The sequence below is a fragment of the Microplitis demolitor genome, chromosome 3 (assembly GCF_026212275.2).
Source record: "Microplitis demolitor isolate Queensland-Clemson2020A chromosome 3, iyMicDemo2.1a, whole genome shotgun sequence".
In the NCBI taxonomy this organism is placed as follows: Eukaryota; Metazoa; Arthropoda; class Insecta; order Hymenoptera; family Braconidae; genus Microplitis; species Microplitis demolitor.
This window is the reverse complement of record NC_068547.1, coordinates 7193725-7213941: the sequence shown is the minus strand read 5'-3', so window position 1 is coordinate 7213941 and position 20217 is coordinate 7193725. Positions and strand designations below refer to the sequence as shown.

The 20217-nt window shown below is 26.2% G+C and overlaps 2 protein-coding genes across 5 annotated transcripts; one reads left to right on the top strand and one right to left on the bottom strand.

Annotated features, from left to right (window-relative positions):
- Positions 1 to 1542: 1542 nt before the first annotated feature.
- LOC103572668 (lysosome-associated membrane glycoprotein 5) lies at positions 1543 to 7433 on the bottom strand. 2 transcript variants are annotated; one of them, XM_053737744.1, is made up of 7 exons: positions 7223 to 7433; positions 4411 to 4696; positions 4175 to 4308; positions 2886 to 3218; positions 2698 to 2785; positions 2472 to 2610; positions 1543 to 2377 (listed from the first exon to the last, which is right to left on the bottom strand). In XM_053737744.1, the coding sequence occupies exons 2-7, from the start codon at positions 4451 to 4453 to the stop codon at positions 2167 to 2169; spliced, it is 948 nt and encodes a 315-aa protein (XP_053593719.1). In that variant the 5' UTR covers positions 4454 to 4696; positions 7223 to 7433; the 3' UTR covers positions 1543 to 2166. The 2 variants fall into 2 exon arrangements, with proteins under 2 accessions (XP_053593719.1, XP_008549599.1); XM_008551377.3 differs by lacking the exon at positions 4411 to 4696.
- On the top strand, positions 5926 to 20026 carry LOC103572667 (WD repeat domain phosphoinositide-interacting protein 2). Of its 3 annotated transcripts, XM_014440506.2 has the most exons (12): positions 5926 to 6021; positions 6153 to 6695; positions 8221 to 8303; positions 8390 to 8556; positions 8640 to 8834; positions 8925 to 9041; positions 11467 to 11621; positions 11709 to 11882; positions 11962 to 12069; positions 12148 to 12263; positions 14699 to 14761; positions 19363 to 20026. In XM_014440506.2, exons 2-12 carry the CDS (start codon positions 6559 to 6561, stop codon positions 19473 to 19475), a joined length of 1428 nt encoding a protein of 475 aa, XP_014295992.1. In that variant the 5' UTR covers positions 5926 to 6021; positions 6153 to 6558; the 3' UTR covers positions 19476 to 20026. The 3 variants fall into 3 exon arrangements, with proteins under 3 accessions (XP_014295992.1, XP_014295993.1, XP_014295994.1); XM_014440507.2 differs by having other exon boundaries at positions 5962 to 6695; positions 14699 to 14755; XM_014440508.2 differs by lacking the exon at positions 14699 to 14761 and having other exon boundaries at positions 5966 to 6695; positions 19363 to 20025.
- The last annotated feature ends 191 nt before the right edge of the window (positions 20027 to 20217 follow it).

Sequence of the window (20217 nt, the reverse complement as noted above, 5' to 3'; positions counted from 1 at the left end):
ACTTTATTGACGGTATGAATATCATGCTAATAATATAATATTAATGAAAGCTATTTTCTAAACAATATGATACGCAAAATTAATGCGTTCATCCTCAAATTGTTTGTTAATACAACCATAAGAGTTTGCGATTTGACTTTAATTTATGATTTAAAAGATCAAAATCACTATTTTTAAATTATATCAATTAATTCGATTTATTATTTTTAGCTACTATAAAGTTATCTAATATAAACTTATAAGATATGCAATTCATAGTTTTGGGGTCTGAGATATGGTTTTCTGACAACAAAGAAGATTTTAAATTGTCAATCATGTCAATAGTTTTTTTATTTTAAACAAAATTTTAAATTTTATTTCCATGTAATAAAATAAATCAAAGTATTAAATGTTAAAGCTTATCTTTTAAATGATACACGTCTATGAAATGTTGTGTATGTCATACGGTGATATTTTAACCCTAGCGTGAAAAAATGACCAAAAATTAAGAATTTTTTTTTTTTTTAATAAATTCTGTAACATAATGTGTCTCTTTACAAACAAGCATCAACTTTGATTTGTATTTATTTTATTGAAAAATTTAGAAAACCGTAAAAAAAATAAAAAATGGTCTAGAGTCAAAACGGCACCCGGTGTCATTTAAAGGTTAAAATAATACTTTAAATTTTATGATCCAGTTATTTATTTCCCTGATTAAAAACAATGATTTAGAATAACTCAAAACAATTTGAAATGATTTAAAACAATTTGAATTGACTAATAGATAGATATACACTTACAATGGAGCAAAACATTTTCCTTAATCAGGGCTAATAATCAACCATATTGAACTGTTCCATATACTAATGACTTTTTTCATATTGTTATTGTTTATTTATATAATTATTTTGAAAATATTATTATTAATCATTCGTCAAACAATTTTTTATTTTAATTAAATAAAAATTTTTATTTTCATAAATCTATTATTGTTAATTTATTGTTGTAAAATTTTCATTGATATCAGTATTTTAAAATACAACCGGAAGTATTTGATAATTTTTTCATCTATTCGCTCTAAAAAGATAATAGGAAAAATTTTGTTTTAATATTTAGATATGCACCCGTATTAAAAGAAAACGATTACAAAAAAAATTTTAAATACTTTTTAATGCTTTTGAATCGCCCTTCTTTTGGACATTTAACATTGCAAATCGTTTCTTTTAATCAAGACAGATTAGTGAATATTTAAAAAACTATAAAGTGACAGTCAGTTTCACGAAAAATCATAAAATTTAAACATAGTTATATTGGAGAAACAGATATGTATTTATATATATATATATATAATAATCTAAAGCTCAATATGATTTTTCTACTATTTTTTTCATTAAAAATTCATTTGAGCACAAAACCATTAAAGTCAAAAATTGCAAAGTAAACTTGTAAAGGTCAATCTAATTAATCGCTTGTTTTATTGTAGACATTGTTTAAAAGAAACATATATTGATATTTATTCATAAATAAAAATTTTAATATTGAAGTGATAAAGTCAGAGTTAAAACTATGTTTCTTTTTGTATTTTATAGGTTTTAAAAAATAAATTCAATAATGAACTTTTGACTTTAGCCAATATTTATCTTCTTCCAAATAATCATAATTTGAAAATTAATATTATAATTTTCTTTTACTTTGAGATAGTCAAAAAATAATATTTTGAAAATACCGTTTATTTCATTTCACTGACAAATAAAAAAAATTATTTGTAACCTGTATTAAGTATTTCAATCCGAATTCTCTCCGCTTCTCACAGTTCCTGAGCTTTAAAGAAAATCATTCATCTTGGATTTAATCCACATTCACTTTACAATTTTTTTTACTGTGTAGATACTTAATTGGAAGCATAATAAAATTCAATAAATAACTCAAATTAGCATCATCAATTTTCAAAATAATATTTATATATCTTCATGTTATTAATAAAGCTGCATATATTTAATAATTAAAATATTTTTGTTCACTTATTATGATTTGAGTTTATGAACAAAATGTGTAAAAACTATCGATATGTCAGCATTATATTATTCAACAATGAAATCCGTAACAGCTATAGGAATACAATTAGATTTCATATGTATGATTCATATTTTTTCTTTTAAATCTAGTTATTTAAGTAAATATATTATCTTACTCCATTGTATCATATTTAACTTTTTTCACCTTAAAATATCGCCATCCGGCGTAACCTGTAATAGTTAAAAGTACAGCAGCAGCAAGTGTTGACCCAACAGCTACTGGTGCAGTTTCATCTCTACCAGCACGTGCACTTAACAATTTACATGAAAATTCAGCAGCAAACTCGTTATTTTTAAATTTAAATGGCTGCAATTTCATATCTCTGTAATTATAATATTCAAATTAGTTCTTACTGATTTATTTAAATAATAATATAAAAAATAGATATCAATCTTAATATATTTATAAATACAAACCTTAATAAAAGAACCGCATTATTTTTACCATCACTCAAAGGAATGCTAACTTCTTCTTCACAAACATATGACTTTCCAACTGGTGTTGGGAAAAGAGTTGGACTATGCTTTTGTCCAGTGCTAAGTCTAATTGTTTTATCTAAGAAATGAAAAAAAAAAATTTTTTTTTTTAATTTATTCGTGTCTCTCATAAAAATTAATAAAAGAAAAAAAAATAAATCCTTACTTGGCTGATCAATATGTTGGAAATGGCGATCACTAGAATTATAAGTCAACTCAATTTTATCAACATACCATCTTTCACCACCGGGTGTCTGAAAAAATAAATAAAAATGGTATCAGTTATCACGAAAACAAAAAAAAAATTATACATAAAATTTAATTATTATCACAAGTATTGTAAAGAAAAATTACTTTAGCAAAACTCCAAGATAAAACAAAAGCTTTCCATTTAAGCGACATTGTAACAAAGTTCTCACTATCACAATTTCCTGTGACAGTAGCATCTTTGGGAACATATATATTAGCTTCTTGTTCGTCACCAAGTTTCGTACGAAATTTAACAGTAATGAGTGCATCGACTTGTAAAAGTATACAAGCTTGTCCATTAGATCCATCCAATCGATAAAGTGGTTCATTACCATCAAATGTTCTGGGGGTAGTCGTAGTTCTTGTTGTTGATTTTGCTGTTGTAGTAGTAGTAGTCGTTGTTTCGACACTAGTCGTTTTGATATTACCGGCTATTTGCTATCATAATTAATGAAATAAAATAATTATTGATGCTTACACTTATAAAAGTATATTATAGAGCACATTAATTATACATAATTATTAAAGCAATACAATTAATGTGCACGAACAACATAATATTAAAAATAGTAAAAAGTGCAAGTTATTATCAATAACAAATATTATTATATATTTAGTAAATTTTTAGAATAATTGATAGTATACTATTAGTTACTATTTTTCTGTTCGTCTGAGCCGAAAAGTTGCATTTTGACACTTTCCGGCCAGAGGGCAGAAAAATTATTTTTTTTTCTAAATAATCGATAATATTAAGCAAATTGCTCTTTATATTGCATAAAACCGAGTGGTTGTAGTACAATGAATAAGTAGATCATTTAAAAACATCAATTCTTATCTCCGTATGAATCAGAAATTCAACTATTAATTGTCGATTCAGAATTATTTTCGAATTAATCAGAATAAATCCGAATAGAATTATTTAAATTCGATTTGATTTGGACAAATTCTGATTTTCCTGCCGAATCAGACAACATTCACTTTTAAGGTAGGTACCGAATTAACAGAATTTATCTGAATTCAATAGAATTAAAAATTTAATTCTGTTTAATTCGATCGAATTCAGTTGTTTAATCAGGGTGAAACGTTTACTATAACTATCTTTTTTTTTTAAATTAGTAATTATTTGAGTGACCTTAAAAGAACTAATTTTGAATTATTTTTATATAAAATATTATTATTCTTAAAGAAAGTATTGCTTATGTAATGGGTGCGGTTACTACCTAGTGCCTGCTTTAATATAAATATTACTCATTACAACAAACGAACAAACAATAGGGACATTTAACGATTTTCTCGATAATTAAGCAGCAAGTTATCATTATAAATTTCTATAGATAAAATTAAACCATAATTTTAAATAATATTAAAATAAAAATATTATTTATTAGTCTTACCAACGATAATGGTCTGTATGTATTCAATTCAACAATCGTTTTAATTGGCCTAACAGTTGTATAAATTTCATCCATTAATTTTCTAGAAACCACTGGTGTAGACGGACCACTAAAAGCCGTAGTAAAAATACACCCTGTAAAAATATAAAATTTTATGAACAATTATGACTTAAGCAAAATTTTAATTTTTTCAATTTATATAAAAATAAATGTAGTAGGTATTAAAAATAACTTACATAAGAGTAAAAATTCTCTGGATAAGAAAAAGAAGTAAGCCATAACTTTTAGATTTAAATCTCTTTAAAAATATTAAATATTTGATTTAAAGAACACACTTTAATAAATTTTATTGAAAGTTAATTTAATAATAATAACGTTTAATAAATTTAAGTTTTAACAACTTTAATGTTATAGTTTAGGAATTTAACATCTGTAAAAGTGTAACTTGTACGGGTGAGCAACCCCCGTAGACGATCAATAAAGTATTCATTAGCATGCGCTAGTTCGAGCGCTTGCGTTTTACTGAAATATATAAAATCAACATCATTTTTCATTTATACTTTTATATATTTTTTTAATATCACATTTTACAGCGTAGTTGACAATTTTTAAAATAAATTAATTCTGCAATACTAAAAAAATTATTAAAATTTAAAATTTTTATAAAAATGGTTTTAAGTTGGACATCAAGTGGCTGTACAAACTTCATCCTAAAAGCTAGTTTGTACAAATTATATGAGAAGTTAAAAATTGTTGGATATCAAACTTGTAAATAATAATTATAGTTCAAAAGAACTTAATATGTTTTAATAATAGATTGACAAGAAGTTATGATAAAATTTCAGAGTTGGATGCAGTATTATCAAGTCATATGACTTGGTGCGATGATCAACAATGATGCTAACTGATATAGAACTATGTATACTGTATGGTTTTTTTATTATAATATAAAAATACTGTAAAATCATATTATAAAGGAGTCCCTATGTTTATATTATAAATTTATTTAGAATGATTATGATAATAAAATCGTAAACAATTGGAAGAATTATAATATGGTGAAAAAAGTTCATGACAATTACTTTAAAAAAGTTAGGAGTTGATGGAATAGTTGCCATGTAAGAAAAATTAACTATAGGTATGATTGAAACGATATCATTGAAACTCAAAACAAGTTTGAACTAATGACGATTTGGCGCGTACTGGTTGAAACACCTAGCTAGTTATCAAGATCGGTAGTTTGTTCTTTTTCTGATAACCAAGTTGGCTGCAACTTGTCGGTAACCTACTGTGCTGCAACCTGTCATCTAGTTGGCAGCAAAAGTTGGCATTTCCACAAGTTGACCGCAAATTTCCGAGAAACTTGTAGTCAACTTGCAGTCAACAGTTACATAACTGAAAGTTGTTGACAACTTGTTCTCAAGTTGGTCGCAACTCATGTATACCAACTTTCTGATTAGAAACTCTGGCTATCAGGGTTGCACAAGTGAGAACGCAAGTTTTTTTTATAGTAATTTTTTTTAGTGATTTATGAATCTAGAGATTTTTTCCAGGGACTTTTTTTTATTCACTTATTTTACAATACATATTTTTAATTTTACATTTTTATTATTATACATATATTTTTAAATAGTAAACTTTTTTTTACAGTTTTTTATTTTTATATTTGTAGGAAACTAGTTAGACAGATTTTTATTTGGAGACTAATTTTTTTTTCCCGATTGTATGCTACCGCGCAAGGATTTTTGGCCGATATGTATATATATATATATATATATATATAAAATCCAGTATAAAAAAATTCGATAGAAAACAAAGAAACTAAAAGAGAAGGAGAAAAACAGCTGGTAAGACATGAAACATTGATAAATAAATTTGAGTGGGAATAAATGAGCGTTCTTTCTCTTCGTTGTATCTTTATATTAAAATATAAAAAATATATCCATGTATAACAAGGCCATATTCTTTATGTGTTAAGAGAAAACAACACAATTATAATTGCTATGGAAACAGAACCACGGAATTTGGTCTGACGTTTCTCAGTTTCATCGTTCCATTCCAAGGAGTCATCAGTACACAGTTGTCAGCTGTTTAGTTCAATATGGACTAATAGCAAAGCATTCCCATCAGTAAAGTGAATAGAAAACGTTCCCTCTCAAGATAATTGACTAGAAAAACATACAAAGCAACACGCGGTTTATAGCCAACAACAATAATAATAATAATAATAACTATAACAATAAAAATAATAATAATAATAACAACAAGAATAATATCAACAGTGATAATAATAAATAATAATTATTATTTTTATGATAACTATAAAGCAAAACATTTTTTAAATAAGTGAGATTGAATAAATACAAAAATACGTGAGTACTTTTATGCAAAGTCTAGTGCGCAACGTTGATGTATTGACGCAAGGACTAAAATACAGTATATCTGGACTCATGAACCTCGCAAATCAAACTGTCGAATCTCAGAGTGGTGCTTTCTTTGTTAATTTTAATCAGGACTGCACGTAAGTATTTTTGTTATTTTAGATTTTTTTTTTAACGTCAATTGTCATTTGACCTTGCTAAACATGGATATGATCTAATTCTAACAGTTCTTTGTTATTGTTTGTATTTAACAAAACTTTTAAATTTATTTAAATTCAATAACAAATATCACTCATGTTATTTGTTATTATTATTGTAATTAAAAATATTTATCTTTGTTTTATTCATGACATTGCAATTATGTCATTTTTTTTTTCTCTATGTATATTACAAAAGCTTGGCGTCATCTCATGTTCTTCTTGCGCGTCTTCTCTCGCGCAACTGGTACATAATACGTCGTCTAATGTAATGTTTTCATTCTATGCGTCATTCATGACCTCTCCCTCTTCTATTCATTTACCAAATTAATTGCGTATTAATAACTAATTATTCATATGTATTGTTATAATAAGTATTTATAATTGACCATTGTCAAAGTAACATGTCCTGATGAATAGATTTATTTATTTATATTTATATTTACATTTGCATATATATTTAATGTTACCTGTTACTTTTATTTTATTGATACCCTTTCTAATATTTTTTTGCCCTCCATACTCATGGCAATCAGCACATTACACTTGTATTATGACTCTTACGTTATATAGTACGAATTGCCTCACACTTGCACACTTGCTAGTAGTCCTTGTCCACCAAATCCGTTATTATGTATGACGTGATGTTAACTCAATACCATTCTAACGTTATCATTTTAAATGTTTGTATTTTTAATTCAGATTTTATTATTATTCGAATAGTGTAACTAAGTTATTGTCATTATCATCATTATTATTATTATTATTATTATTATTATTATTATTATTATTATTATTATTATTATTATTATTATTAATTGCTTTTTTTATTGTTAACAATAATTGAATTTTTAAAAAATTATAATATTTGAGGTAATTTCAAAGTATATGGGTCATTTAATCATGACAAATGATTTGATAATAAAATCTTGTTACTGAGATTAAAGGTTAAAAAATATGTTTAAAAATTAATATGACGTATATATATCATTTTTTCTCCTCAACGGAGGCGGAAAGCGGCAACTTCGTTTTGCATAGCGTAACAAAAGTTGACGCTTTACGCCCGGAGGCGAGAAAAATAATATACACTCCTTGGGCAGTAAATAAGAAAGCCCTAGGTGTGTATAATGTACTATTAATTACCTTGATTAAGGAGTCTAATTTGAAATGTTTTGAAAAATCTAAATTATTTTATATTGTTTCATATCATAAATGATTCAATTTAATTTGAAATGATTCGAGCGTTTAAATTATTTCAAATAATTTTAAACCATAAAATAATATTTCGTTATTTTTTAATTCATTATGATTTAAAATGATTCATTCCAAAATTTATACTCGATGCAAAATAAATTAGACAATTTGGAATGATTCAAAATGATTAAGAGTTACGAAATCTCAAATCATTCCAAATTAGATTTCTTAAACAGGGTAAATATTTACTTACTTTTATTTTTTTTTATTACAGTTCATTATCAGTTGGGTCAAAAGCTGGGTACAGAATTTTTTCAGTCAATTCAGTTGATTACTTAGAAAATATATACGAAAATGGTATTTTAAAAAAACATATGTATCTATAAATAAACAATATATTATTTAATTTTATAAATATTAATTATTATAAATTTTTTTTTTAGACACTGACGACATATGCATTGTCGAAAGACTATTCAGCAGTAGTCTCATTGCCGTGGTCACTTATTCTTCCCCAAGAAAACTTAAAGTCTGCCATTTTAAAAAGGGAACGGAAATATGTAACTACAGTTATTCAAACACAATTTTGGCCGTAAAACTTAATAGAGCAGTAAATTTCATTCTATTTAATTTAACAATTTATGTGCATGTATAAATAACTTTTTCATGTTCAAAATGTGTTTGTTATTACAGAGATTAGTGGTTTGCTTGGAGGAATCTTTGTATATCCATAATATACGTGATATGAAAGTATTGCATACGATTCGTGATACTCCGCCTAATGTTGCAGGTCTTTGTATTCTTTCAATAAACAGTGAAAACTGTTACTTGGCCTATCCTGGTTCAAATACTATCGGCGAGGTTCAAATATTCGACGCCATTAATCTTGTAAAAATAATTAACTTTTGTATTGTCTATGACATTTTTGGTTGTATGTGTGTGTGTGTTTTTTTTTTTATAAATTTATTAAATTTTTAGCAAGCCAAAACTATGATTCCAGCTCACGATAGTCCACTAGCAGCACTAGCTTTTAGTCCTAGTGGTACTAAAGTAGCTACGGCGTCGGAAAAGGGCACTGTGATTCGAGTATTTCAGGTAGACTTAAATAAATTAACTAATTAATTAAATTTTATTTGAAGGACTCTCTAGCGCTAAGAATGAAAATGTAAAAAAGCGGGAAATTTTTGCTTAGCGAATTCTTAGAATTAATAAATTTGAATAGAATAAAACTTCCATAAAAAAAGTTTTGTTTTTACTAGCAGATAAAGTCTTCTGATCTAGAATAATCGTATGGAAAGTATTTCTGATTAATTATTAAAGATCTTAGGTATTATGACAGCCGCGAATTGTCAAAACAAGCGAGATTGAACAAAAATAAAATTGAATCTTTATTATTATAATAAAAATCCTGTCAATTTATGATACAATAATGGGTAACTGATAATCATAATTAAGAAAAAATGAACGAATTTGGTCTGAATTAAAACTATCCAATCCAAAAACAAAAATTAAACTAATGTGAGTAATGAATAAATTTGCTATTTCTTATATTATTAGTTCTTCTAAAGAACTGGAAATTTAGTAACATGGATCTATACATTACAATTGCATGAATCGATTCAATAGAAATCAAAATAAAATAATGGTGATGATAAGTCTCAAAAATTTTATTGCAATTTGTGATTGAATTTTTTCATTACCAAAGAGTAAAACCGAAAACTGCAAAAAAAACAAAAGATCTGTATATCGGTTGACCCTGCGGGCCAGCCCCAAAACTTCCCGCTGCTTTTGAGCTCGAAAATACTTTTATATGCTATTGTTTTAAAAAAAAAACGCTTTTTAGCATTTCTTTCTGTTACGATATCTCACAAACGAATGAACCGACTTTGATGGTTGAGGCGGGAATCGTCGCGTTTTAATAAACTCTAAAGCTGATCAGATTTTGGAATTGCTTAGTCCAGTTGTTTCAAAGATTTTTGCAAAAAACCATTTTTCATTATTACTTTCTCCCGTCATAACTCTCGAACGAATTATCCAATTGAGATGGCTAAGGCGGTAATCGAAGCATTTTATTAATTTCTAGAGCTGATTAGATTTTGAAGTCGATCGTATAAGTCGTTTTTGAGAAATCAATAAAAAATTTAAAAAAAAATTTTTTTTTTTCGTGACTCGCCAATATTTTCGAACCTGCATGATCAAATGATCTGAAATTTTCAAAAAAGTTGATGGCCAACAAGCTTTTTCGATTGCCGCCTTAACTATCCAAATCGGTTCATTAGTTAAAAAGATATAAAGAGTTTACATATATACACACGCACACACACATACATACAGATAATCGAATATCATTCTGAAAATAGTCAGAATAGCTTCCTAGTACCTCAAAACGTCGACATCTGATGAAATTTCGATTTTCGCAAATCGGAGTGAAAACATTAATTTCTCGAATTTTTCGAAAATCGTCGATTTTCTTAGCGGGAAGTTAAAAATAAATAAAATAATATTAGACAATCTGTACACTTTTATTTATGGTTTTAAATACTTTTATTAAATAATAAAATGTTTTCAGGAATCTAGTTAGTTATTTTTTTTACTAAAAAATGTGTGCGTGCATAACGTATGAAACAAGGTAAAATGATTGTTTTTTTTTTCTTTTTTCAATGACGTTCGTTTCGACAATTCACAGCTGTCATAATACAGTCGAGTCGCGATATAAGTCCGTCAACTTATATTTCTGTTGAAGATATTCCCCTTCCATAACTATGGAAATAATCATGTACACACTCACACGCTCGTATAGTAGAGGAAGTGTTAGTAACGGTCGTCGACTACTGACCAGAAATAGGGTACAGGATTTCTTATAATTATATTCCCCTACACCCCTGTAAGCAGGTTCATAACGCGACTAGACTGTACCTCAAAAATTGATAAAAAAAATACAGTTCAATCTCATAATAAAACTAAGTCGGGGCGGTAGGAGAAAAAATTCTTGCAATTCGGGATCTCCCTCTATCGAGATTGATAGCGTTTTGTCCCTGAATCTCCCTATAAGACTATCGAAGTTTTGTTTTGTAAAAGAAAGATTTATTGTATATAATTCAAAAAAATTTTGAATAAGTTTTATTAAAGTGCGTGCTTCAAAAATTTCTTCTCTGCATATTACTTTTTGATTAGATACTTGTTTTTTTTTTTTATTTTATTAAATATTTTAAGTTAATCTTATAAAGAGGAACAGGCGCAAAATGTTAATAAGGCGATTGGTAGGAGGAGCGTCCCGGAAAAATTTAAACAATTGAAAGAAGAGTTAATAACAATATTGGAGTGTATTTTCTGTACAAATATTTAAGTTTAGACTTTACTTGGTGGCAAAAAAACAAATAATATTTTTTTATAAAAGTTTTGTTTTACATAAATTGATTAATTTTACAAATTCGCTAAGCAAAATTTCCCCGTTTTATGAATTTTCTGTTTATCGCTTAAGGGTCCTTAATAGTAAAAAATTTATTATTTTATCTAAAAGGTTCATGATGGTGCAAAACTTTTCGAATTTCGTCGTGGTGTAAAAAGATGTGTATCAATAAGTAGTTTGGCATTTAGTATGGATTCAATGTTTTTATGTTGCTCTAGTAATACTGAAACTGTACACATATTCAAACTAGAAGAATCAAAAGAACCGTTAGTAATTTTGCCACCATTTATTATTAATATTATTCAAGTATTATTTTTTTTTGTTCTCGTATTATGTTAAATAATTTATTTTAGTCCGAAACAAGCCCCTGATGAAGCACAGGGATGGATGGGTTACTTAACGAAAGCTGTTTGTGCATCAGCTAATTATTTACCATCGCAAGTAACTGATGTATTTAATCAAGGTCGTGCTTTTGCAAGTGTTCATCTTCCTTTTCAAGGATTAAAAAACGTCTGTGCCATTACAACGTATGTATTAAGTTTTCATTATAAATTTAATAAAATAAATATACTTGATATTATAATTAACTCTCACTTTTTTTTTTAGGATAGAAAAAGTATTGAGGCTGTTGGTAGCTAATGCAGACGGATATCTTTATATTTATGACCTTGATCCCGATGAAGGTGGTGATTGTACATTGTTGAAACAACACAGGTATACAAAATTAATGTATAAATGCATCGAATAATTTAATTTAATATTTTGTTTAACTCAAAACGTTAAATATTGTAGATTAGATGGAAAACAAGATGAAGTGGATTGTGCCAGTGTGTCAAACACTGGTCCAGGTACTGGTGAACCAACTCCTGCTTTTGTAACTCCTGCAGCGCCAATAGTACAAAATCCAGGTAATTTAATTTAAATATTTTAATACTAATTAAAATTATTTATTTATTATAATATTTCGCATGATTTACAAACGAGAAAACTATTTAAAAACTTAAACAAATAAAATATTTGGCACCAACCAATTTACTTGAATTATCTATAACTTCTGTTTAATGTTTTTTTCAATATTAAAAAAATTATACTTTAATTTAATTATAAAATTTTGTGAAAATATTAACTTCTATACCACTCATGCAACTTTATCTTGAAGTTATTTTGCATATTCAAGTAAACACAGATGATATATTGATTAATAATATCGTCTGTTCGTGTTTATGCCACACACGCACACAGTAGGGATGATTTTGGATCCATTAAATTATACACTAAAAAGAAAGTGTGGTTATCATAACCTCCTGAAGCATTGCTAATGGTAGATAATTGACAAAAAAATATATCGTTAAATTGGCAATACTAGATTGCTGCATTACTTATCTTCAATTTTGAATAAAAGTACTGTTAATTTCACCATACTAATGTCGTTATATTCCCCATTTTGGTACTGATATTTTAACGATTCCTATAGATTGCTATTATAGCAATTCATATTGCTAACATAGCAATCTGAATGGTTAATATAGTAATTCAGATTGTAAACATCTCAAACGTACTGTTAATATAGTATAACGTTTTGCCGTAGTAACCAGAAAATAGTTATACACTCTCACACGCTCGTAAAGGAGAAGGTGTGAGTTCTAGCGGTCGACTGCTAAGCAGAAATGGGGGTAAATGGATTCTTAAAATTATATTCCCCTACATCCCTGTAAGTGAGTTCATATCGCGACTAGGTTGTATATAGATAGTTGATTTAACAAAATATTTTATATGTAATATGGCAATCTAAACTTAAGACCATTCTCAGAAAGTACCCCCCCCCTACTTTTAAAAAATTTTCAATGACTTTTAACTGACATAAGTGTATCAAAATTTTTTTAATTGATTTAAAAAAAATCTGTCCCCAAAACTTCTCGCTGTTGTGAATACATTTTCAAGCTCGAAAATAATTGTATATGCCATTATTTTCGAAAAAAAAACGGTTTTTAAAAAACTTGAAAACCATTTTAATCAAATTGATGTCAATTTTTTTTGCTAGTTGGCATTCTGTAACTGGCAATAGATTTCCATCAACTAAATTTAGAGTTTTGGTTAAATCTTGATAAAAATAATTGCAAATCTATTATTTCTCAATTGTATTTCATTTATTGAGTCCTTGAATGCGTTGACTCAAATTTTCTGCTAATTAGATACTAAGATAGTCACTTTATACGAAAGTTGAAAATGATTTGATAACTGCAGTTTGCCTTTGCTCGAGATCTATTGTTTGAATTTGACAATAACTTGACGAATATAATAAAAAAAAGAAGTTTTGCTTTACTTTTAAAACATGTGTCCAGTGCATTATATCTAAATGTTAGACAAAAAGTTGATTTCGAAAAGTTGATTAACAGATTTTTGTTCCAGAATTAAAAAATTCTGATCCATGCTAAGTGTATATCTATATATTAGTCAATTTGAATTGTTTTAAATCATTTCAAACTGTTTGAAATCATTTCAAACTGTTTGAAATCATTTCAAATCATTTCTCTTAATTAGGGAATATACGATGTTTCAAACTTGAAATGGTTACTTAACGGTATTGCTTTTACAGCATTTTTTTTTAAGTGTAAGATTACAATTTATTGAATTAATTGATTTTAAAAATTATTCTATAACGTAATCGATAATTTTTATTGGATCCATAATCACTTTTCACACAAGATCTTAAGATAAAAAAAAAGGTTAGAAATTATTTTAAATGCATGAAATTATTACATCGAGGGTAAATTTAAACAATTTTTTTTTGTGTTCAATCATTTGATTGAAAATAAATTACAAATGCGCGTAAACCTTGGATTAATTTATTTTGAATATTGATACATAAAAACAAAAACAAAAAATGACCAAGAATGGTAAATAATAATAATAAGTATTATTCGTAAAGATATCAATGTATTTGTAGCAGTGCTAGGTAATCTGTCAAGTATAATATAAATTTTTTCAACAGTTTTTCCTGTAACAGCTGGCCTAATTGTTTGTTCCTTTATTTATTAGATAAATATAAATTTTAGTTTACTGTAGTATTATTTATTATTTATTGTTTTTTTTTCTCAATTATTTTTAATTGATGCATTTTCTTATAATTATTTATTTGATCCTAATGTGGATGCGTGTGTGCGCTCTCTTAACATCAATTAAATTGTATAATATAAACTATTATTTTACACTTGCCTTTATTTTCTTTCGCTTCTTTTAACCCCGCAATGAGACTGCCGAAACAATCTCGCAGTGGGGAAAGGGGAGTCCAGATAGTTGATCTTACTTGATATATTTTTTTTCTTTTTATTATCCGCTGAAGCCTGCATAAATAGCTACGCGGGTGCGTTGCGCGGCCGCTCGCCAGACTCCATGTCAGGTACTGGTATGTCCTCTATTCAAATTCATCCCCCTCGTATTTGCTATCATCTTTCAAATTAAATCAGTAATTTAAATACCATTTCATACATAGAAAAAATTTAATAATATACTTTTATATAATACATGCTCAAAATAAACGCCATTAAATGCTTAATCTCACTTCCGCATCACTTCCGATTGGTCAAATGTAGTGTTTAAACTTTCTTAAAGCATTTGTGCATCCCTTCTACCGCGAAATTCGACGGAAACAGACGTGACATATCATTACTCTATAATCCAAGTTATCAAAATGTTTAAGATAGGTTACCAGAGCGAACTTACCTTCACCTAAAGCTGCATCACTAGCAAAAATAATTTTCGAGATTACATATGCACATTAAATTGATCGGCTAACGATTGAGAATTGTCATTAACTGATAAATTTGTATCACCTTAAATTAATAATCTGAACTCTAATTTTATTAAAAAGTGATTGAAAGTAAAAATGAATACTACATTTTAATAAAATGGAATCAAAGGAAGATATTAGCTAGCCTAAAAGTTTAAGACTTGTTAGTTTTATATAAAAAAAAAATTCTTCAAGTTTTTGTATTAAATAATACCTGTATCAGACTTTTCATTTGGTTAGTTTTAATGTTTATTGATTAATAAAACAATTAAATAAAAATATTATTTTAATTTCTACTAAATAAGTATTCAATTTCATTTTTAATAGTTGAATAAATCTACCTAAAAAATTTCTTGTAAATAAATAAACTGAACCAAAAAAAGATTTCTATAAAGTCACATTATTAGATGGATCGCGACCGCATGACGCCGACGTTACGCATTTAACAACGTTTTCATTTTGAGCATTTATTATACAAAATATCGTGGACAACTAGTGCCAGCGAGTATACTCGATGACACTAGTTCTGTAAGGTACTATTTTGTTTATATATTTTAGATGCAATTAATATCATTGTTATTAATTTTTAACTTAATGACAAATCATTATGTATATATATATATATATATTGGACTTTGTTAGAAAAAAAAATGTATTTTTTATTTTAATTAAATACATTTCAAAAGTTACTTTAATAAAAAAAAAAAAAAAAAAAAGAAAAAAAAAATTCTCTCCTAAAATTTCAGCTCTATACCTTAAAAATTGAATTGGCGTACGGGGGGTCCCCGGTCCCATTTAAAATACATTGAAAAAAAATTTGTTTTTTCGATTTTGTACATAACTATGTCAAAAATTTTAAGAAAGAAAGTTACAGAGCTGAGCTCCAAAGTTAAAAAAATTTTATTAATTAGATAAAATTTTTTAGTCTAATATTATTTTGAAGGATTTTAAGCTTGAAGAATATAAATACAAAAAACCTTAACTATCAATTTCAATCACAATAGAATTTTGTAGAATTAAAGTAAAAATAAAAAAAAATTTTCCTTTTCCCATTCTAAAAGTTTGACTTTTCCCCCTAAGTTTCCATCTCCATAACTTTTTTCTATAAACTTTAAATATGTGATACAAGTGACCTTTTTTTTTGTAAAGAATTTAATTTACTACAAGATTGCTGAATTTAAAAATTGGAAAAAATTTTTTTTTGACATAGTTATGTACAAATTAAAAAAACAAAATTTTTTTAATGTATTTCAAATGGGAAAGAGGACTCCCCCGTGTGTCAGCTGAATTAATGAGATATAGAGCTGAAATTTCAGGAGAATTTATTTTTTATTAAAGTAACTTTTGAGATGTGTTTAATTGAAATAAAAAATAAATTTTTTTTTCTGATAGTCAAATCAATATATATATATATATATATATATATATATATATATAAGGATACTTTCTGGTGAAAATTTTTTTTCTTCGCTTCAAGCAAAATATTGTTTTACATGTTGAAAAAAAATTCCTGCCAAATTTGATTTTTTAATTTTAGTTTTAAGTCTTTACTATTTGATTTTAAAAATTTTTCATTTAAAATAATAGTAAATTACCGGAAAATATGGTCAAAGATGATAAAAAAAAGATCCTGATAAAGTTTGAGCTCCTAATATCAATATCAAGTGGTGCCTCTTCGTGATTTTTGTTTTGCCATTTAAATAACATGGGTACAAAAAATTTTTAGTTTGGAATTTTTTACCTCGGCAATGTCTTATTGTACGAATATGCCCAGCATAATTTTTGTATAGAATTTAACGCTCTACAAAAAAAGTCTCTTATCATTTTTTGATAAATCCATCTGTTCAAAAGTTGTAGAAGTTTGAAGTCAAGTTATAGTAAATTCCGAGATCTTTTTATTTTTCCGGCGAAACTATCAGAATTAACACAAAATTTCATAGGAACTTTTTTATAGACAATTTTATTCGCTATAAATTATCTTCAATAAAGATTTTTTATATTCTGCACAACTTTCTAGTAATTTCCATTTCGATGTCAAGCTCATAAAAAATAGTTTTCTGATTGATTTTAAGAGCTTGATATTAAAATGAAAATAACTAGAAAACAATGCGGAATTCGAAAAATTTTTATTAGAAATACTTTGTAGAAAATGAAATTGTCTACAAAAAAGTTCCTATGAAATTTTGTGTTAAGTCTGATAATTTTGCCGGAAAAGTAAAAAGATCTCGGAATTTACTATAACTTGATTTCAAGCTCGAATAACTTTAGAACAGATAGACTTATTAAAAAAGGATAAGAGAATTTTTGTGTAGAACATTTAATTTCCTACAAAAATATATCCTGAACTTCTGTACAATGAAGCATTGCCAAAGTATAAAATTCAAAAACTAAAATTTTTTGTTCCCATGTTATTTAAATGGGAAATCAAAAATTACGAAGAATCACCACTTAATATTAACATTAAGAGCTCAAATTTTACTAGAATTTTTTTTTTTCATCATCTTCAACCATATTTTCACGGTAACTAAAGAAAAAACAATTAGTTTTTTTATTTGGCCCACCCTAATATATATGTAGAGGAAGGGGGTGGGCAGGGTAGGCAAAGCCACTTTTGTAAACATAATTGAGTATTATTTTGAATATTTTTTGTTAAACTTTTTCAATAATCGAGTTTCAGTCAAAAAATGTTGATGGTTTTTGATTTATGATAAAAACTAGTAAAATTTTTTTTTTTCTTTTGCATCCAATAATTGTGTAAAATGTAATTTTTCTTAATGTAAATTAAAATTTCATTTAATTATTACTTCCCTTACTGAGATCTTATTTTATAAAATTGTATAAAATTTCATGTAATTTTATGAAATTCTGTAAAATTTCGCTGTCCAGTCTTACAAAACTGTATAAAATTTTACAATATTTTATACAATTTTATAAAATTACATTTAATTATTACGTTCCTTACTCAGATCTTACTTTATCAAATTTTATAAGATTTTATAAAATTCTAAAAAAACATTTTTTTCCGGGCAAGCAAAACAGATTGAGTAAACAGATACAGTAATGTTACTATGGAAACTTTCAAAGAACATTAAATTCCCTAATAATTTCAACAAGCAGCACTTCAATATCAACATTAGATTTTTCATTAAAATCGGCTGAGTACTAAAAACTAAAAAAAAAAGTTATTTTTAATCCAAATATTTTAAGTCAAATAATAAGTACTTGGAAATACAATTAAGAGCACAAGCTTGGCAGGAATTTTTATTTTCACCATGTAGGATAATATTCTGCTTGAAGTGTGAGGAAAAAACACCTTTACCAAAACCAAAGTATCCTAATGTATACATATAACCATTTATATGTATATATACATAAATGTAATCAAACATTTAACGGCACACACGCACAAATAAGTACAACTAATGTAGATATCTAGCACTTTATCCTTTAATCATGAATGTATCTATTTGATATAACATGATTCGGATATCGTATTGTATTATTTTTTTTTTTTTTTATTATTATTTTTTCTTTTAGTAGCACATTTTTTTCGTCAGATTCATAACAGTATTAATTTCATTATTTATCCATAAGGCTTACGCGCATTATTTTAATTATAAAAAATAACAATAAAATATTTAAACGTACGAGTAAATATATTTCATAAATTGTTATAGGTAGGGCTATGGATCTAATTGCAATTAACAAATAAATACGTAATCACTCAAAGCTGCTAAATTTATACCACATTGCATGTACTTTTTTAATTAACTAATAATTTACTAACTTTTAGTTTCCATCAACTAACTTTATTTTCAATATACGAAACTAATAATTAAAACTCAATGTTACTAACTTTTAATAAATAAGTTCAATAATTTTTTACTACAGGTATTTTGTTTATATTTCTTTATAAAGATTTTTCAATATTAAGCATTAAATTATTTGATTAATAATTTAAAAAAAAACAGTTAAACCCTTCAATTCATTAATATCTTTGAATAAATGATGATTATCAAGTTTGTAAAATATTACTAGTCATGAGCTTTACATTAATTTAAAAAATTTTAATAATGAATTTACAATAAACAACAATTGAAATTGTTAAACCATATTGGCTTTGGTCTTTGACCGCTTAAATCCTTGTTTTTTTTTAATATATAACTATTTTTATATTTTATGTCTATAAGTAAAAAAAAATTGTGTATTAAATTTAGAGTCTGAAAAATATCATGAGATGATAGCAGCAACAGAAAGTCCACCAAAAGGTGGAACATTTCGACTGGATGACGACACAGAATTTCCTCCAGTTACACAAAGAACAGATTGAAGGATCAAATTAATAATACATATCAAGTGGCAATCATCAATTCAACAGGAGTAAATTAAAAAAAAAAGAATCTGGTGATAATGTGATATAGCAAAATGGAATTTCTGATGTCGATATAATATCGTTTATTATTCTTTATTTTAAAATGAATTCATTTTAACCCAATGTTCAATTATTTTCCGATCGGTCTTTGACTAAAAACTTGTAATGAGCGTGAAAATATATAATATTCTTTGTATAGAATAAGTTTAAAAAAATATAAAAAGAAAAAAAAATAATAAGTTACATTTTGTGTATCTATTGATGTATTGTTGGATTATATTTATAATAATAATTGGACTCACGATCAGTGACAGTTATCGTGGTCCACTTAAATATTTTAGCAACAATGACGCGCTTGGAAATTAATTATATTGTAAATTTTCGTCAAATAGGGCCCAAAATTTATCAATTGTTTTGTCATTATTAATGGTTAAATTTAAATTGAATGTAATTATATTAAATATTGTATACAAAATTGAAAACAAAAAAAAAAAAAAAAAAATTGGCTTATATTGAATAGATTAAAAATTGTATAATTTCAAAATTTTTGTACTATTATTGCGTCTTATTTAGCAAATAGATTTACTTTTATATAAATAAAATAAAGATTTCAAATAATTAATGTAAATATATTTACGAATGCTTGTGCGTTGTAATAGTATATTTCAAAATCAATAGAATAATATATATTTTAAAAAAA